The following is a 16,394-nucleotide window of genomic DNA, read 5'->3' on the forward strand; positions in this document are numbered from 1 at the left end:
GTGTCTGGTACACAGTTAATGATAGTCACAGACTGATCCAATATAAGTGTGTGTGGTACACAGTTAATGATAGTCACAGACTGGTCCGGTATAAGTGTGTCTGGTACACAGTTAATGATAGTCACAGACTGATCCAGTATAAGTGTGTCTGGTACACAGTTAATGATAGTCACAGACTGATCCAGTATAAGTGTGTGTGGTACACAGTTAATGATCCAGTATAAGTGTGTTTGGTACACAGTTAATGATAGTCACAGACTGGTCCAGTATCAGTGTGTCTGGTACATAGTTAATGAAAGTCACAGGGATATCCAGTATCAGTGTGTCTTGTACACAGTTAATGAATGTCATAGACTGATTTTGTATCAGTGTTTTCTCTGCACAGCAATTAAGAAAAACATATATCAGCGAAGCTGCTCTCTTTATGCATGTTTGCATTTTTATTCACACACGCAAACCCAGATATGCACTCACAGAAACACGCACACAGACACACACACTCACAGGGACTTACACACAGAAACACGCACAGCTACACGCACACAGTCACAATGTACAGATTTTGATTCTTGAGAAGGGAGGGACAGCAGTGAGTAGAGGAAAGAAGACATTAAAGGCAAACATTGACAGGCAGATAGAGTGAGAGAAAGAGCGAGAGGGGGCAGAGCGAAGGAGCGAGCAGCGGAGGGAGGGAGAGAGGGAGAATTAAAAACAGAAACTTTAGCTGGCTGACTCCTTTTTTTCTTCCCTCCAGGCTTCTGAGGCTTGTGAAAAAATGTGCTGTATATTTGAAGTGTTGGGTCATGTGACCCAGCTTGGGTTTATGAATCAAAGTGCATAATGATTTCTGAGTGAGGCGGACGGAGAGAGGGAGAGTGCGGAGGTGTACAGGCATTAAGGAGGACAGAAATATACATTCTGCTCTGCCTGTGCTGCTGAAGAGCTTCCGAAGAAAGATACAGACTTGCTTCAGCTCTCTTTTCTCCCCCATTGTGGCCAGTCTGTCCATTCATCCATCCGGCAGACCCGCTCTCATTTGGTGAGTTTCTGTCACCGGCGACTCGGCGATTCGTTCGTGTGTTTTAGTTTTATTTTTATGGCCTGTGGGCATCTGTAATCCGGACTGACAGAGGGAAAGAAGCAGTTTTGTTGTAAAAAGAAAGTTTTAAAAAACTGTCAGGCAGAAATTTCACAAGGAGGAGATAAAGAGAAAGTTTCCATTTTGCAGTGCTGGGGCACGTGTGAGGTTCTCATGTGCTTTTGCATGTGTGTGAGACGGTGTGTCTTATCTGATTTTGGCGGCGCTAGTGTCAGTCGCGTGTCTCTGAACTTGGGCAGCCCTAACAGCACATTGGAGATTGTGTGGCGCTTTGCATATGTAAGAGGCAGCAACCCACAGACCTGCTGGTCTGTGGAAATAACTTTCTGAAATGTTTTTTTTTTTTTCTGTTTTCAGTTATGGCATTTGTGAAAAGCTGTGATCTTAGGGACGTGCTTGTTTTTGGATAAAGTGTGGCATCTTAGGCAGGTTTTAGCAAGATTCCTACTATTTCTCCATAGCTGGAAGTCATTTTGTCTGTGAAACGATGGTGTAAAATTCTGTTTGGGTTAAAGATGAATGATGAACTGGTTCCACTTGTTAGAGAGGAGTGTTAATAAAGCAGGCGGTCTTTAGCGCTTCCAGAAAAACTGTTGTTCTGAGACATGCCGTTTGAATAGTGTTTTACAGACACTCTCAAATGCATGTTCATAAATTGAGTGTTTTGACATTATTATCTATTTTGCTCTCAGTGTGTGGGAGTACTTAGTGGGTTAGTAGTGCAGAGAGACTGACAGATTCCCCAGGTATGAAAAGGACTTGAAGCTTTTCAGTGGAATTTCTCGAAAAGCATCATTCCTCTTTCATAACAGAACAGAAACAAAGACCGTGCTTATGATGCATGTGAAGAATCCACCTCACAGAGACAAAAATGTTAATAAATATAATTCACATTGTGTACAAATGACCAACAATTTAATTAACTTTAATTAATAGTAATTTCATTAATGAATTTAATTATAGTAATTAGCAAGTACTGATGCGTCTTTCCAGAAGGGAGGTTGGAGGATGTAGAGTCTATGAAACCTGAAGGTTGATTTTCCAACATCCAAACCCATAGTGTGCCATAGTATTGCAAAACATTTTCGCTATCCTCAGGCAGCTGTGAATCAGACGTGAATCAGGCTGTGTGCAGAAACCAAAAGCCACGCAGGACACATATTGGGTATGAAGCAGCAGATCAGATTTGCAAGCAGAATGAGCTCCCGGTTTGGTCAAAACCCATCAGACAGGCAACATTTAACAATTCAGACATAAGAAATGGCACCTAAAGACAGTGTATTCAAAGCAGTCAACTGATATCCATTGACACTAAACTGATATCCAGCTTCCCTGATAACAGTGTACAGTATCCCCTTCACATTTCCGAGAGTTAGGGGGGGAAGATCTCTGCCAGTGTGAAAATCTCTGCCGTCCCCCACCCTCCCCGCATAACAGTCTGCTAGCCTGAACAATTCAATCAAAAGTCTATTTATTACTAATTTCTAAAAAAGTTACTCTGAGATTCCACGGTCACAGAGACAGTGAGGCTGGCTGCCTAGATAAAGACGGTCAGGGTGTCGAAGGTAAGACGCTCAGGGTACCCAGGGTGAGACGCTCAGGGTGCCCAGGGTGAGACGCTCAGGGTACCCAGGGTGAGACGCTCAGGGTGCCCAGGATGAGACGCTCAGGGTACCCAGGGTAAGACGCTCAGGGTAACCTGGGTAAGACGCTCAGGGTACCCAGGGTAAGACGCTCAGGGTAACCTGGGTAAAACTCGCAGAACCCACAGTGATGTTTCTTTTCCACCAGTCTTTTAATGTTAAAGATACGGTGTACTCGTATACTAACAAATATTGTTTAACACTAATGATTATATATTGTATGTTTTATGTGATCCAAGTCATTTTCAGCATCATTTATATATTTTGGGCTTATGTGTTGTCTGTGAGTTTCTGTGCGTCGTGTGAGTTTCTTTGACATTTGGGTTTCGGCGATCTTTTGCAAGTTCCAAAAATATTCACATTTAATTGTTCACGGCCACCTTGCGAATAACCAAAACCACTAACGTCAAATTCACTAATTTGGAGGGATGACTGTAAAACTCATTCAGATTTACAAACAAATTAGTTCATCTAGGTTAGAAATAGTGCAACGGATTGAATGACTTCACAGCGGAAAATACACTATAAATGTCCCAACAACCTATTCTCCAGTGTCCATCAGTCCATACTGTCCCATTAGCTCCACCCATTCTCCAGTATCAGTCCATACTGTCCTATCAGCAACACCTAACCTCATACAATTCCATCACCACCACTTAGTCTGTAGCTGTGTAGGATCAGAGTTTCAGTAAAAGTGTCTTTGACTGACAGATGAATGTGTTTCCACGTTTCTCATGTGTAATTTTGTGCCAGTGGGCTGCTATTGGGGTTTGGGTGGAGCCATTGCAGTGAGATACTGTGGTGCTTCTGCAGTGTTCACACCTCCTGGAGGCCATGTTTGCAGCACACTGGAATGCACGGTGCCGACTAGCACGCAGGAATTCTTACCTGCGTCGTTTTGCCTTTCCTGAGCCTTCTTGTACTTTGGCATCAAGCACGGATCTGCTGACAGACACACTTTCTCCGGCGGCTTCTGCAGGGCTGGCAGCTGAGGGTGGGGTCGGTGCGCCTGTTTGGGCCCGAGGTGCCATGACGGGGGCTTCCCCTGGCCCTGCTCTGTAATTAAGCAGGAAGCCATCAGGACACTGTTTCCTGTGTGTTTCTGCAGGTGTCTGCCATTGTGCGCCCGTTTCTGCATCACCTGAGGCTATAAGGCAGTAACTCACGCACTCCCGGTGCCTGCCACACGAAAGAGAATGAGCTGTTTCAGCTACTTCATGCTAACACATGCTCCTGGTGTGGGTGGGGTTGCTGTGGCCCTAGTGGTATGGGACAGGCTCCTTTGTCCAGGTCCATCTACACCCAACATGTTTCAGGTTGCTCTGCTTCTGACTCTGCTTCTGCTATAGAATAGAATAATGAAACTTTATTAAGTCCCATGGACATGTCACTATTCAAACTGAGTTCAAACTGGTGACCTCTTAATCACAGGCATTATCCTGCTGAATCACACACTGTCCCGATAGCATTAAAGTTCCCTGCTTCTGTCTCTTTATCTCATTTGTTGCTTGTTGGATAGTTCCTTCATTTGCTCTCAGTCTCCTTCCCCCATTACGCCTTGTGCCTATATATTTAAACGTAATTAAACATATATGAGAATGTCAGTCTTTGTTGTTCTGCACGCTTGATTCCTGGCCACATTGTTATTTAAGGTTAGCGGTCATATTTCACAGAACCAGTTTCACGTAACATTATCTTATCCTTAAGATTGATTTTTGTTGTCTGTTTCTGTAGACAAGCACAGCTTTTGCATGTCTCAGTTCCAGGAAGAATTAAGTCTTTACATGTATTTCTTTTCAAATGAGTGTTTTCCTGATCAGTCGATACTTGAAGTGATCCGTCGATCAATCAGTCAGTCACTCCGACCTCTTGAGGTTTGGCTTTTTTTGTGGGGTGACATTTCGGGTGTCCACTGCTGCCACCCAGACCATTAACCAGCCTGAGCGCTGCATTCTCCCCATTAGAATCACGCAAATCTGTCTTTCTGAACGATTGGCTGAAGGACAGATACACTGAGGAGAGGAGGGGGAAGAAAACCTCTCTGATAGGTGAGATCGTTCAGCCCCGCGTCTGTGACCTTTGGCGGGATCCGTTGACCCGTTTGGTCCATCACTCCATCACTGCCTTGGCCACGGGTCAGACGGTGCCAGGCGCTGAGTGTCCTCGTCGCTAGCGATGGTCTTCAGCCATCTCGCACGGTTGCTGTTTGCACAGATGAACACAGGGGGAACATCACGGCTTGGTAAGAGACTCGGTGCTGCCAAAAGATCATTATCCGCAGAGCCATAGTGGTGCCTGCACAGGAAGCGGTTCTGTCCAGCTCACACAGTGCCAGAGTGGCATGTTGTCAGGGCTCCATTTTGGCTGGTTTAATTATCCGGGTCCAGGGCATGGAGCCCATTTCAGAGCTGATGGTCTGACTTTAATTTTGGCTCCTTTCATTCTGCAATTTCCTGCCTTTAGTGTGGTTGTGTGAATACCATAAAATCAATACACTAGCAAATGCTTATCCTCTGCATATGACTCTGCCTTTCCGTCAGCGGATAGTAATCTCTGATATTTCTGCTCATTGCCCTCACAGATATACGATTGACACAAAAACGCACACAATCTTGCACATCTGGATCCCGTTTTAGGGAGCTTTCATGAAGTAATCCTCGTTGTTCGAACAATGATGCCCATTTTCTGTTTGCACTGAAAGACCTTGATTTCTGTGTTTTTCAGTTGTTGCATGTTGCGTGTGCACATCAGTGGCAGTCTGGATTGGACAGATCCCGCTTTTCAGCTCTGAACAGGGGGAGACACGTCCTCCCATGGATCACATGCAAGGTGCCAGGTCTTCCTGCCCTTGAGGCAGTTCGGGAGGTTCGATAACCACATTAAAATGTGGGGGGCGGTTTTTAAGGTAAATCGATGCTGAGGCTTGCCTTGCCTGTATGGCTGAGGTGAAATGCGCTCGCAGGCTGGTGATAACACCCTCTCCCGGGGTCACGCAAACACCGGGGAATGGGGGGTGTGCCGGCATGTGCAGGATGTCCTCCTGAGTCATCCCGCCCAACAGATGTGCCCCCCTAAACTCGTTTCTGTTTGTGGGTTTCGGGGTTTAATCAGTAACGAGGCCCGGAGGACTGTGGGTGACAGTGAAGTCGACAAAATAACTGTCTTTGTCCCAGAAGCAGGCTGCTTTAGTAGAGAGAACCTCAAGTCGACACTGAATCTCTCGTTTTACACTATGCGGCCTGGGGGTGGGGGGGGGGGGGGGGCTGGGCGGCTATACTCTGCTTCACAGCTTAACCACGTCCTTTGGCTCTGTGGTCCACAGCTTCCTGAAACACCTTGATTTACGTCTCATTTTCACATTTCCTTGTTTCTCTTAAGCTCATCATGGCCAACGTAGAGCGCCTTCTGTGGCCATTGTCCTTCTTAGTCGAGAGTTAAGTCATAAATGAGTGAAACCGTTGGTCTTTTGGTACCTCCTCCCCTCCGTCTGAAACCCTTTCCTGTTTCTTTCTGTTTTGCTTGCTGCTGTTTCGTTGGGTCTCAGTCACACCCTTGTTTATGGTGAAACTGCAGCTGGTTTATACTGAAATCACTGCTCAGGCAAAAAAAAAAAAGAAAACTGTCACAGGAGCCTTGCGAGACTCACACCTTTACATAGCTTAGGAAGCAGCAATGACAGGGCCTGCTGTGCTGCTTATTGAGGCGTGCGCAGCTCCAGCATCCAGATGAAGGCCGAATGTAGAGCAGCATGAGCAGATGGTGCTGGAACAGGTACGAGTGTGTGAGCTTTCTGATTGTAGCGCGGCTGCTTTTTGGGAAAGCAGCACTGATTGCGGAGCATCTGTGCTAGAATGGAGTTCATTAATGTGATGGATCTGTGGGCTTTTGAAACTCGCAGTTGATGTCAAACTGTTCTCCACATTTGCCTGGGTGGCGACGTCTTTGTCTAAGACCCTGTGCTTTCCACAAAAAAACGCAGTCCTGATGAAGTATACAAGTCCAAAAACACCAGGAACATCAAAACCAGACAAATTCTGGAAATAGTGAAGAACATACGCAGAGCAAACGTGTTGGACCCTCTTTAGCTGATGACACACAATCCAGAAACAAGCTGGGAGCTGAATGAACAAAGTGCATCTTGGATACTATGACAGGAAATAAATGAAAGAATTATTGTAGTGCTGAGTGAACAGGCAGCTGACAATGAAAATGACTTGGAGACAGAGCAGTGAGAGAGCGAGCAGGTCCCTGATGGCCTGGGTGGTGTTGGGGTTAAACATTCTCACTGTGTGTATGGCTGCCCTTGGTGAGCAGTCCTGTGAGGATGTGCAGTAACATCTTCGCTCCATACGAGCACACAAACCAGTCTGGGATTAGCCTTCCAGGAAAAATGCGGAAAGTCCCTGCCTTTCAGTGTCGCGGCTCCCAGCTCCGCCTGCAGAGGGCCCCTTGGGGGCGAGCATGCTGGAACAGATTTTAAGTCGGGGGGGGGGCAGGGGGCCGAGAATACGGGCAGCAGAACCATGAAGGGGGCATTGAGGTGGTGGGACACAGAGGGGCCTGTTCATGGGCAAGGGGTGTACCCACAGACGGGGCAGGGGACTCATTTAGGGGAGGAAGTGGTGGAGAGCGGTATGACGGATTCTTAAATGGATCTCTTTTACTCCGCAAAAACAAACAGGGAAATGTTTACCTTTCTATCCACCTCAGATTCAAAAATCTGCCAGGCTCTATATGCACGGATCCAGAGCAGATGAAGAGGAGCCCTTTTCAATGCTAAGAAAATTGTATCTACATCCATCCACCTTCTAACAACTCATCCCCATCAGATGTGTGGTTATATATAGGGATACCACCAGTCTGCTAGTATGTTAGGATTAAGACTGTCATTGTAATTCTTTATTTCACTTAGTATGGATGTATTCTGTGTATCATCTATGAGTTTCATAGACGGCCACTCAGGTGAGCTGTCCGTATTTATCTCTGACCTGACTCTGGTGCAGGAAAGTGAGTGCAGACCAGGGATGGGAGATGTTCATCTTCTCCTCTCAGTTTGTTCTGCTCATCAGAATCTGGCTGTGTGAATTTCTGAAGGAACTATCCATCCAGATCGACATTCCCTAACAGTCTCCATAGAAACTCATACCCTGTCATGTTGCTTTAATGGAGGAGAATAATAATGATATATTAAACTTATACAGTGCTATTTAAAACCCAAATGTGCTCACAAAATTCAAGATAGACATACAAGACAAGCAGGCACACAGACACAAGCGCACAGTGATGAGCAGGATGGGAAGGTAATCATTCGTTACGCAAAAATGGATTGTTATTCTAGGAATGAAGGGATGAAACTTGTTATTGTAGAGATTACAATGTGTACAAGACAACAGAGAGTCAAACTTCCATATCAGAGTGGAGACTTAGCTGCATGTGTGTATGTGTGTGTGTGTGTGTGTGTGGCCAGTTCTTGTGTGAACAGTAGCAGTGTGACAGTGTGTGTGTGTACTGACATTGTATGTGTGTGTGTGTCGTTTTGCATATATTACATTGTGGGGACCTTTTGAGAACATTTTTCCACTCACCACATGGGAAAACTGAATTTATTAAAATCTGTGACTGCAATAAAAAATAGTCATAAGTCTTGTATTTTTAAATATATTTTTTTTGGTTACAAATGGTTAAATTTAGGTCTGGGTAGGTGTCAAGGTTATCATACTTAAGATGAAGAATTTGCACATAGAAATGAATGGATGATCCCCACAGAGATATGAATGCAAATGTGTGTGTGTGTGTGTGTGTGTGTGAGAGAGAGAGAGAGAGAGAGAGAGAGAGAGAGACCTTGTGTGAGAAGGCCGGTGAGAGGATGGATGACAGGAATGAAGATGGACTGAAACATCATGAACAAAAGAAACAGAGAAAGAGAACAGAAGCTGGAGAGCAGTAGGCAGAGTGTGAGGAGTGTGGCCATGCAGGGCAGGCTGGCAGAGGGGCTGGCAGAGGGGCTGGCCCTGCCTCTCCTTCCTGAAACGTGGCCGCTGGACCGCGGCACACATGTGGAACAGTTTACCGTAATGGAGGTCGAAATTAGCGGCGGTTTGAAGCTGCCTGCAGCCATAGGCTGTAATTAAGTGCCTCTGTGGAAAGAGAGGAGGGAAAGGAAGAGGGGGAGGGGAGCTTCGGAGGCGCGTGTGTGTCGGGTACATGTGCTTCCTGTCCTGGGCAGACTGATGCCCTGCCGCCCCATACTGCCCCCCGGTGCCCAAACCGAGTCAGTTCACCTCCAGTTGTTCTGCTTGCTTCAGCAGTTCAGCTGCACATGCTGCCTGCTCTCTTTTTTTCCCCCCTCTCTGAATTTATTAGCAGCAGTTTTCATATGTTTTCCCGATTCGCCAGCCGCAGCAGTTCCAAAAGCATAGAATTTTCTGGACTCCCGTCTTCCAAAAACCACATTAGAAAATGAGGCCACAGACGCCATCCGCTTATACAGTCACCCTGGAGACGGGCAAGTGAACGGGGCAGCTTCCTGGGGGCCTTCCTGCCGGGAGACAGATAGCCCTCAGCCCTGGCTAACCGACGGGGCAGGATCCAGGCAGAAGACAGGATGGGGAATCTGAGCTGGACCGGTACGGAGGAGGGCATTCGGAGGTGTTACACGGATGGCCAGTCGAACCCATGTCTGGGCCTTGGGTCCCAGGGCGATTGGGAATGGGTTGGCCTCCATGTTAAGTTGGCACTGAAGTCCTTTATAGCAGAGTTCTACTGATTTAAATCATATGGCAAAGCATGGAATCACATCACAGTCTGGAGGACTTTCCAAACTGTAGAAATGAGATCCCGCCCTCTCCCCTCAGCTGAAGTGCACAGGGTTGAATATGTTTTGGCAAATTTCAGGCCAAGCTACAGTTGCTCTACATGTGCCTCTGAAAGCAGTGCTGGAGGTCAGTGGTGGACATTAGTGATTGAGATCAGTGGTGGAGATCAGCAGTGGAGATAAATGGTGGAGATGAGAGGCATGCTGATGATGTTCTGGCGTCTCACCCAACCCCATACATGCTATATTTGTGCCTTTGACGGGGTGCACAGAATGCGCAAAAAAATGGGGTTTAATGCATGTTTGTACTGTTCATTGTGTTTATTTTTCACAGTGTGCATGCCCTCTGAAGTCCTCCCTCACCAACCACATAAAGGTGCATTAAAATGAGACATTCCTCCTTTTCCTCTCCTCCCTCCTCTTCCCTTTGCTTGTTTTTTTCTTCCTCCTCCTGTGTTTTTGCTTAAGAGCAGATGTAAGACCTATTCAGGTACAGACCATGTGGGCCGGTTGCATTTGCATTTATTCTTAAAGAAACTGATATTAAGCAGCAATAATTATGGCCCAATGATGGTATGCTTACATTTTCTCACCCTCGTCTTCACTCTTCTCTCCTCCCTTTTGGGTTCTGCAGCTGAAAGAAGCCCCACCCACAGCGAGCCGGGCCACCGACTTGTCCTGCTCACATCAGGCCTCACAGCTGCAGCAGCCAGTAGAGGGCAACGGTAATCGGTGTGAGATCCACGTGTCCGGCCTGGGAAACTGACGCTCCTGCTGCACGGAGCCGGATTTACTCTCCGTTTGCCATGGCGACCAATCGGGAACGGCAGGTGGGCCACATGACTGGCTTCCCACCGTCTGTCTACCCATTCGCTTTCAACTCCATCAGAAGCCACTCCCCCTTCGACCTGCTAGCCAATAGCAGCCTTTTTGGCCGGTTTGGGGCAGACCTACCTAAGGAGATGGCAGCACTTTGTAAGTGAACTTTTGATTATTGATATTTCTGTGTGTGACATACTCTCATGGTGACATCCTGTTACTGCTGGGTACTTGCAACTTCACAATCTTTACAGTGGCACATACAGTGATGCTTCCTTACTGCACACATATAGGCATTGTGTGTGGAATGCAGTGTGAGTGAGGGCGTTGTGTAGGATGCAGTGTCTGTAATACAGACGGCATGTGTGAGGGCTTTGTGTGGGATGCAGTGTCTGTAATACAGACAGTGTGTGTGAGAACTTTGTGTGGGATGCAGTGCGTGTAATACAGACAGCATGTGAGAGGGCTTTGTGTGGGATGCAGTGTCTGTAATACAGACGGTGTGTATGAGGGCTTTGTGTGTGATGCAGTGTGTAAAATGCAGACAGTGTGTGAGGACTTTGTATGTGATGCAGTGTGTAAAATGCAGACAGTGTGTGAGGACTTTGTATGTGATGCAGTGTGTAAAATGCAGACAGTGTGTGAGGACTTTGTATGTGATGCAGTATGTGTAATACAGACAGTGTGTGTGATACTGACAGTGTGTGAGGGCTTTGTGTAGGATGCAGTGTGAGTACAGACAGTGTGTGTGAGGGCTTTGTGTGGGATGCAGTGTCTGTAATACAGACAGTGTGTGTGAGAACTTTGTGTGGGATGCAGTGCGTGTAATACAGACAGCATGTGAGAGGGCTTTGTGTGGGATGCAGTGTCTGTAATACAGACGGTGTGTATGAGGGCTTTGTGTGTGATGCAGTATGTGTAATACAGACAGTGTGTGTGATACTGACAGTGTGTGAGGGCTTTGTGTAGGATGCAGTGTGAGTACAGACAGTGTGTGTGAGGGCTTTGTGTGGGATGCAGTGTCTGTAATACAGACAGTGTGTGTGAGAACTTTGTGTGGGATGCAGTGCGTGTAATACAGACAGCATGTGAGAGGGCTTTGTGTGGGATGCAGTGTCTGTAATACAGACGGTGTGTATGAGGGCTTTGTGTGTGATGCAGTGTGTAAAATGCAGACAGTGTGTGAGGACTTTGTATGTGATGCAGTGTGTAAAATGCAGACAGTGTGTGAGGACTTTGTATGTGATGCAGTATGTGTAATACAGACAGTGTGTGTGATACTGACAGTGTGTGAGGGCTTTGTGTAGGATGCAGTGTGAGTACAGACAGTGTGTGTGAGACAGAAAGAGATGGAAAGAATGTCACAGATGTCTGTATGATGTCATGTAACTCTGAAGATTTCAGACACCTTCAGTATTGAAACAGGTTATTTGTAAATACGGTGGAATCTGTTTAAAGCAGAGCAGTAGGACTGCCGTAATACAGCGCCGTCAGGCAAAGGCACTGAGTAGTTTGGCAACAGTCATTAATCTCCTATTTAAAACATTTGGATTCACTAATAGTTTTGTTTCATCCTGGTTTATTTGACTTGGGTCGTGCTGCGTGATATTTATTTACAGGTTTGATTTGAAATCTGTCAACTCTTTTCATATCTAAGTTGACTCTGGGATTTCTTGCAGATGATATTCTGTACAAAGCAGATACCTGATGTATTTGCCTTTATTTCTAAGTCTGTGGTGCAGTTACTCTTTGATGGCTTATTGTTCTTTTATACAGTCCTGGATCAATAGCAGTTCTCTAAGTGTCATTCTCAGTTTACTAAAGAAAGTTTGTTTCAGATTTTTGAACAGGTTGAGCTGACAATTTTCAGGTCTCAACTACAATTTTAGGTAACAATTTACATTATCCATACCTACATTATACATTCATTATTATTATTAAACTCAAAGCGACAGGTATTTTAGGAACTGTAGCGACCTGGATTGATAACTGGTTAACAGATAGGAAGCAGCGAGTAGTTATAAGAGGCACAATGTCACAGTGGGCCTGCGTTCATAGTGGGGTACTGCAGGGTTCAATTTTAGGACCACTATTGTTCCTAATTTACATAAATGATATAGACACCAATATATACAATAAACTGGTGAAATTTGCAGATGACACCAAGGTGGGTGGTGTAGCAGATACTGAACAAGCAGCTCAGCAGCTACAGGGGGCTCTTGATTTAATTAGTGACTGGGCCGATACCTGGCAGATGAAATTTAACATAGACAAATGTAAGGTACTCCATGTAGGGAGCAGAAATATAAAGTACAGGTATTTTATGGGACCTACTGAAATAAAGGTAGCTGATTATGAGAAAGACCTTGGTGTGTATGTTGATGCTTCCATGTCTCATTCTCGCCATTGCGAGAAAGCAATAAAAAAGGCCAATAGGATGTTAGGGTATATCTCCAGGTGTGTGGAGTTTAAGTCAAGGGAGGTAATGCTAAGATTATACAATTCCTAGAATATTGTGTGCAGGTTTGGTCACCATATCTTAAAAAGGACATTGCGGCCTTAGAAAAGGTGCAGAGTAGGGCCACAAGAATGATTCCTGGTCTTAGAGGAATGTCATACGAGGAAAGGTTAGTTGAGGTAAATCTGTTCAGCCTCAAGCAAAGGAGACTGAGGGGGGACATGATCCAGGTCTATAAGATTCTAACAGGTTTGGATGCTGTTCAACCGAATAGTTACTTTAGCATTAGTTCAAATACAAGAACTCGTGGCCATAGGTGGAAATTAGCGGGAGATCGTTTCAAACTGGATTTAAGGAAGCACTTCTTTACACAGCGTGTAGTCAGAGTATGGAATAGTCTTCCTGATAACATAGTGCAAGCTGAATCCTTGGGTTCCTTTAAATCAGAGCTAGATAAGATTTTAACAACTCTGAGCTATTAGTTAAGTTCTCCCCAAGCGAGCTTGATGGGCCGAATGGCCTCCTCTCGTTTGTATAGTTCTTATGTTCTTATGTATTCATAGGACATTCATAAAAAGCATGTAAGTATACCTTTAAATCCTAACATACCTTAACCGCTATCTATTAATATCTATTAATAACAAATATTGTATGATTATACGAGTATAGACACACACACACACACAGGCACACATAATCACGCATGCATATTTTCATAATAATCACCTCCATCTCCTATTAGAATTTCAAAGACCTCTTCCAGGAACAAGCTAAGCTATACTTGGGAATTGACCAAATTCCTCGGTCTTGTTATTCTTCTGTCTCTGCAAGCCAAGCACCTCATTGAGGAGTAAAAGCAGAGCTGGAAGGGAAAATGTGCGCAGCAGATTAATTACAGAGCAAACAGCTTTCATCACTGTATTCTGACAAGCATATCTGAGCTGAAACAGCTCCGTAAGGAAAGGGGGTGCCTCTCGACCCCACTGCGGCTGCATCATTTGGAGTAACGCCCACTGGAACAAGCATCTTTTGTCTGATTGGACAGACTCTTTCTAGGACAACTAAAAGCATCCAATAGCAACCTGCTGATTTTGTGAGCAAGGGACTGTTTACAAGCAGACATCAGAGTAAAGCTCAGGTTGATCTATACAAACATCATAGTCCATAGGAAGAAAGTTGTACTGTGACGGACAGGCTGCCCATCTGTGTGGGCTGGCCGGGGGGTGGAGCCAATTAGTGCAATTTTTTTCCCCTTTTTGTTGTAATGGGTGTGGTGTTGGGACCTTTGGATGCAGTCAAGTTGCTTTTGAAGTCCTTTAGTTGGAAATCATGCTTCAGTTTCATATTGGTTTGTTAGGCTCGTACTTCTTTTTTACTTACTGTAATGCACAGCTCTTTGATTCATAATGTGCTGCCTTATTTGTCATGGCCGAAGAACTGGTTTTGACAAAGAGGCCTACCCCTAGACCCCTGACAAATAACAGGGAAGGCAAGATGTTATGGATAGAAAAGCAGCCGATGTCGTATCTACCTGAACTAGGGTTAGGCTTAGGGTTAGGTTTAGGGTTAGGGCACTCAGCCGTCATCGGGGAACCCTGATATCCGCTGAACAGAGCAGTAGTGGAAAAAGGACTCAATTTTCATACATGAGTAAAACTAAAGATACCACACCAAAATGTTACTCAAGCAAAAATAATCACTCAGTAAAATACTACTCAGGAAAACGGTAACAAAAATCTGATTTTGAAATACTTAAGTATCAATAGTAAGAAGTACTACATATTGAAATCTATTGATCTTACAAAAAAAATCACTTAAATTCACTCAGGGCAGGTGTGAAGTGTAAGATACAGTGCATCACAATAAGGAAAACTGAGACACGATTTTCTTTTTATTCACAAAGTAGGATGTTTGTAGACAGTTTGGTCAAAGCTGGAGGTTACCCTGCAGAGTCATTTGCGATGTCAGGAACGTACTACGCCTGTGCGATATGATGATGTTACAGGTAATCAACAATATCAGACTAGCGACCCGGTATTCATATCTGACAGTGACAAACCGGTGATTATCGCCTTTGTCGAGGAAGGCGGCTTAGGCTACATGCAAAGCAAGATAGCCGAAAGATTTATGATTTGGCTTTAAGTTAAGACTTAGAGCCTACATTTCCGATGCTGTAAAAAAAATACCACTTTGCTATTATTGTTTCTTACCTCCTCATATGGTACACAAAGGTATCAGTGTATATAAATGTGGGTCATTATGGTGATGCACAGTGTATAAAGTTTGTTTTAGACCTTTTTTAGGCCTTCATTGTAAGAATCATAACTAAATCATCCCACCAATAGATCCATTTTTCACAGAGATTAAAAAAATGATCAGCGGCAAGTATTAACATCTGCTGTTTAGCAGATTATCTGTATATCAGTTTTTTCATGCTTTCACGGTTTTCTGTAGCCTAAAAAAAAAGTAAGGTCCCCACTAGGTGCCCCCTTTGTGTGTGTGTGTGTATACGTGTGTGTGTGTGCGTGTGTCTGTGTGTATGTGTGTGTGTGTCCTTGGGGGGTGGAGGGGTCGATGATGGATGATCTATTATTGTTTATCCCAACATTTTTTAAATTAAAATATTGCAAGTTTTTTCATTATCCAGCCCTAACTAGTACCACTAGATCTGGCATAAATGTGTCTTGTCATGTCTAGCACAGCGCTCACTGGAACCTGATACTGCTGGCCTTACACCAAATGACTTTTTAAACGATTTCACTGTCTCAGACAAATTTCCAATATCGGGATAAAATCATGGGAGTTTTGCTAGAAGTGAGCGAGCTCCCATCTCCTTCATCGTTTGCTATGAGCTGCTTAGGATAGCTGTCAGTTTTTTGCTCATCTTGGCATTTCAATAAAATCCATCGTGTTTAATAGTATCGTAGGTCTTCAGTCTTGGTTCATGCACATAGTGACGTGGACATTGTGAACAACCAATAGGTGAGTACAATACTGAGTACAGTATTTACAGTAGACAGGTACAGTATTTACAGTAGACAGGTACAGTATTTTGAATGCAGCACTGCACTTCTAAGTTCCTCTTATGTATTGCACTACGGTGTCTAATGTGTTATTTTTCTATGCAAAGAAAACTGAATAAACATTTTGCACTGTACTAAATATTCATACACTTTGCTGTACAAATGTATAGCAGAGAAACATTCATTGTAGCATAGAGGTACAGCAACAGGACTCTGCGATTGTTGAAGTCTTGCCAGTAGTGACACTGCCACATCCCCAATCTCTGTAAAATCATAGTCTATGACAAAAAAACTCTATGGCTAATCAGAAATTGACTTTAGATGTGGGAGGGTGTCAGACTTTAGTCTTTAAAAGTCTTTTCAGAGTCTTTTCAGTCCTGTAGTGTAGGGTTAGCATAAGTAGGAAGCACAGTGCCGTTTTTAATCGTACTTGCTGTTCCACTCAGGTGCACTGCATGCTTTTCTCAAAGAGTATCTTTTTTTTTTTTGGGTGAGTAACAATGGTTTTGTGCTGAATGTATCAGAGTAAAAAAAATCA

General features: G+C 44.5%; 1 protein-coding gene across 2 annotated transcripts in view; it reads left to right on the forward strand.

Moving 5' to 3' along the window:
* The first annotated feature begins 681 nt into the window (after positions 1–681).
* The window catches only part of rarga (retinoic acid receptor gamma a), a 42,016-nt gene continuing 26,303 nt past the window's right edge, over positions 682–16,394 (forward strand). Inside the window, exons 1-3 of one of the 2 annotated variants that reach the window (XM_023798831.2) lie at positions 682–1,039; positions 9,891–9,932; positions 10,191–10,531. In XM_023798831.2, the coding sequence (XP_023654599.2) occupies positions 10,363–10,531 (169 nt within the window). In that variant the 5' untranslated portion in view covers positions 682–1,039; positions 9,891–9,932; positions 10,191–10,362. The remainder of the gene's footprint in view (positions 1,040–9,890; positions 9,933–10,190; positions 10,532–16,394) is intronic. The other variant, XM_023798830.2, reaches the window with a different exon arrangement.

The sequence above is a fragment of the Paramormyrops kingsleyae genome, chromosome 18 (assembly GCF_048594095.1).
Source record: "Paramormyrops kingsleyae isolate MSU_618 chromosome 18, PKINGS_0.4, whole genome shotgun sequence".
Lineage (NCBI taxonomy): Eukaryota > Metazoa > Chordata > Actinopteri > Osteoglossiformes > Mormyridae > Paramormyrops > Paramormyrops kingsleyae.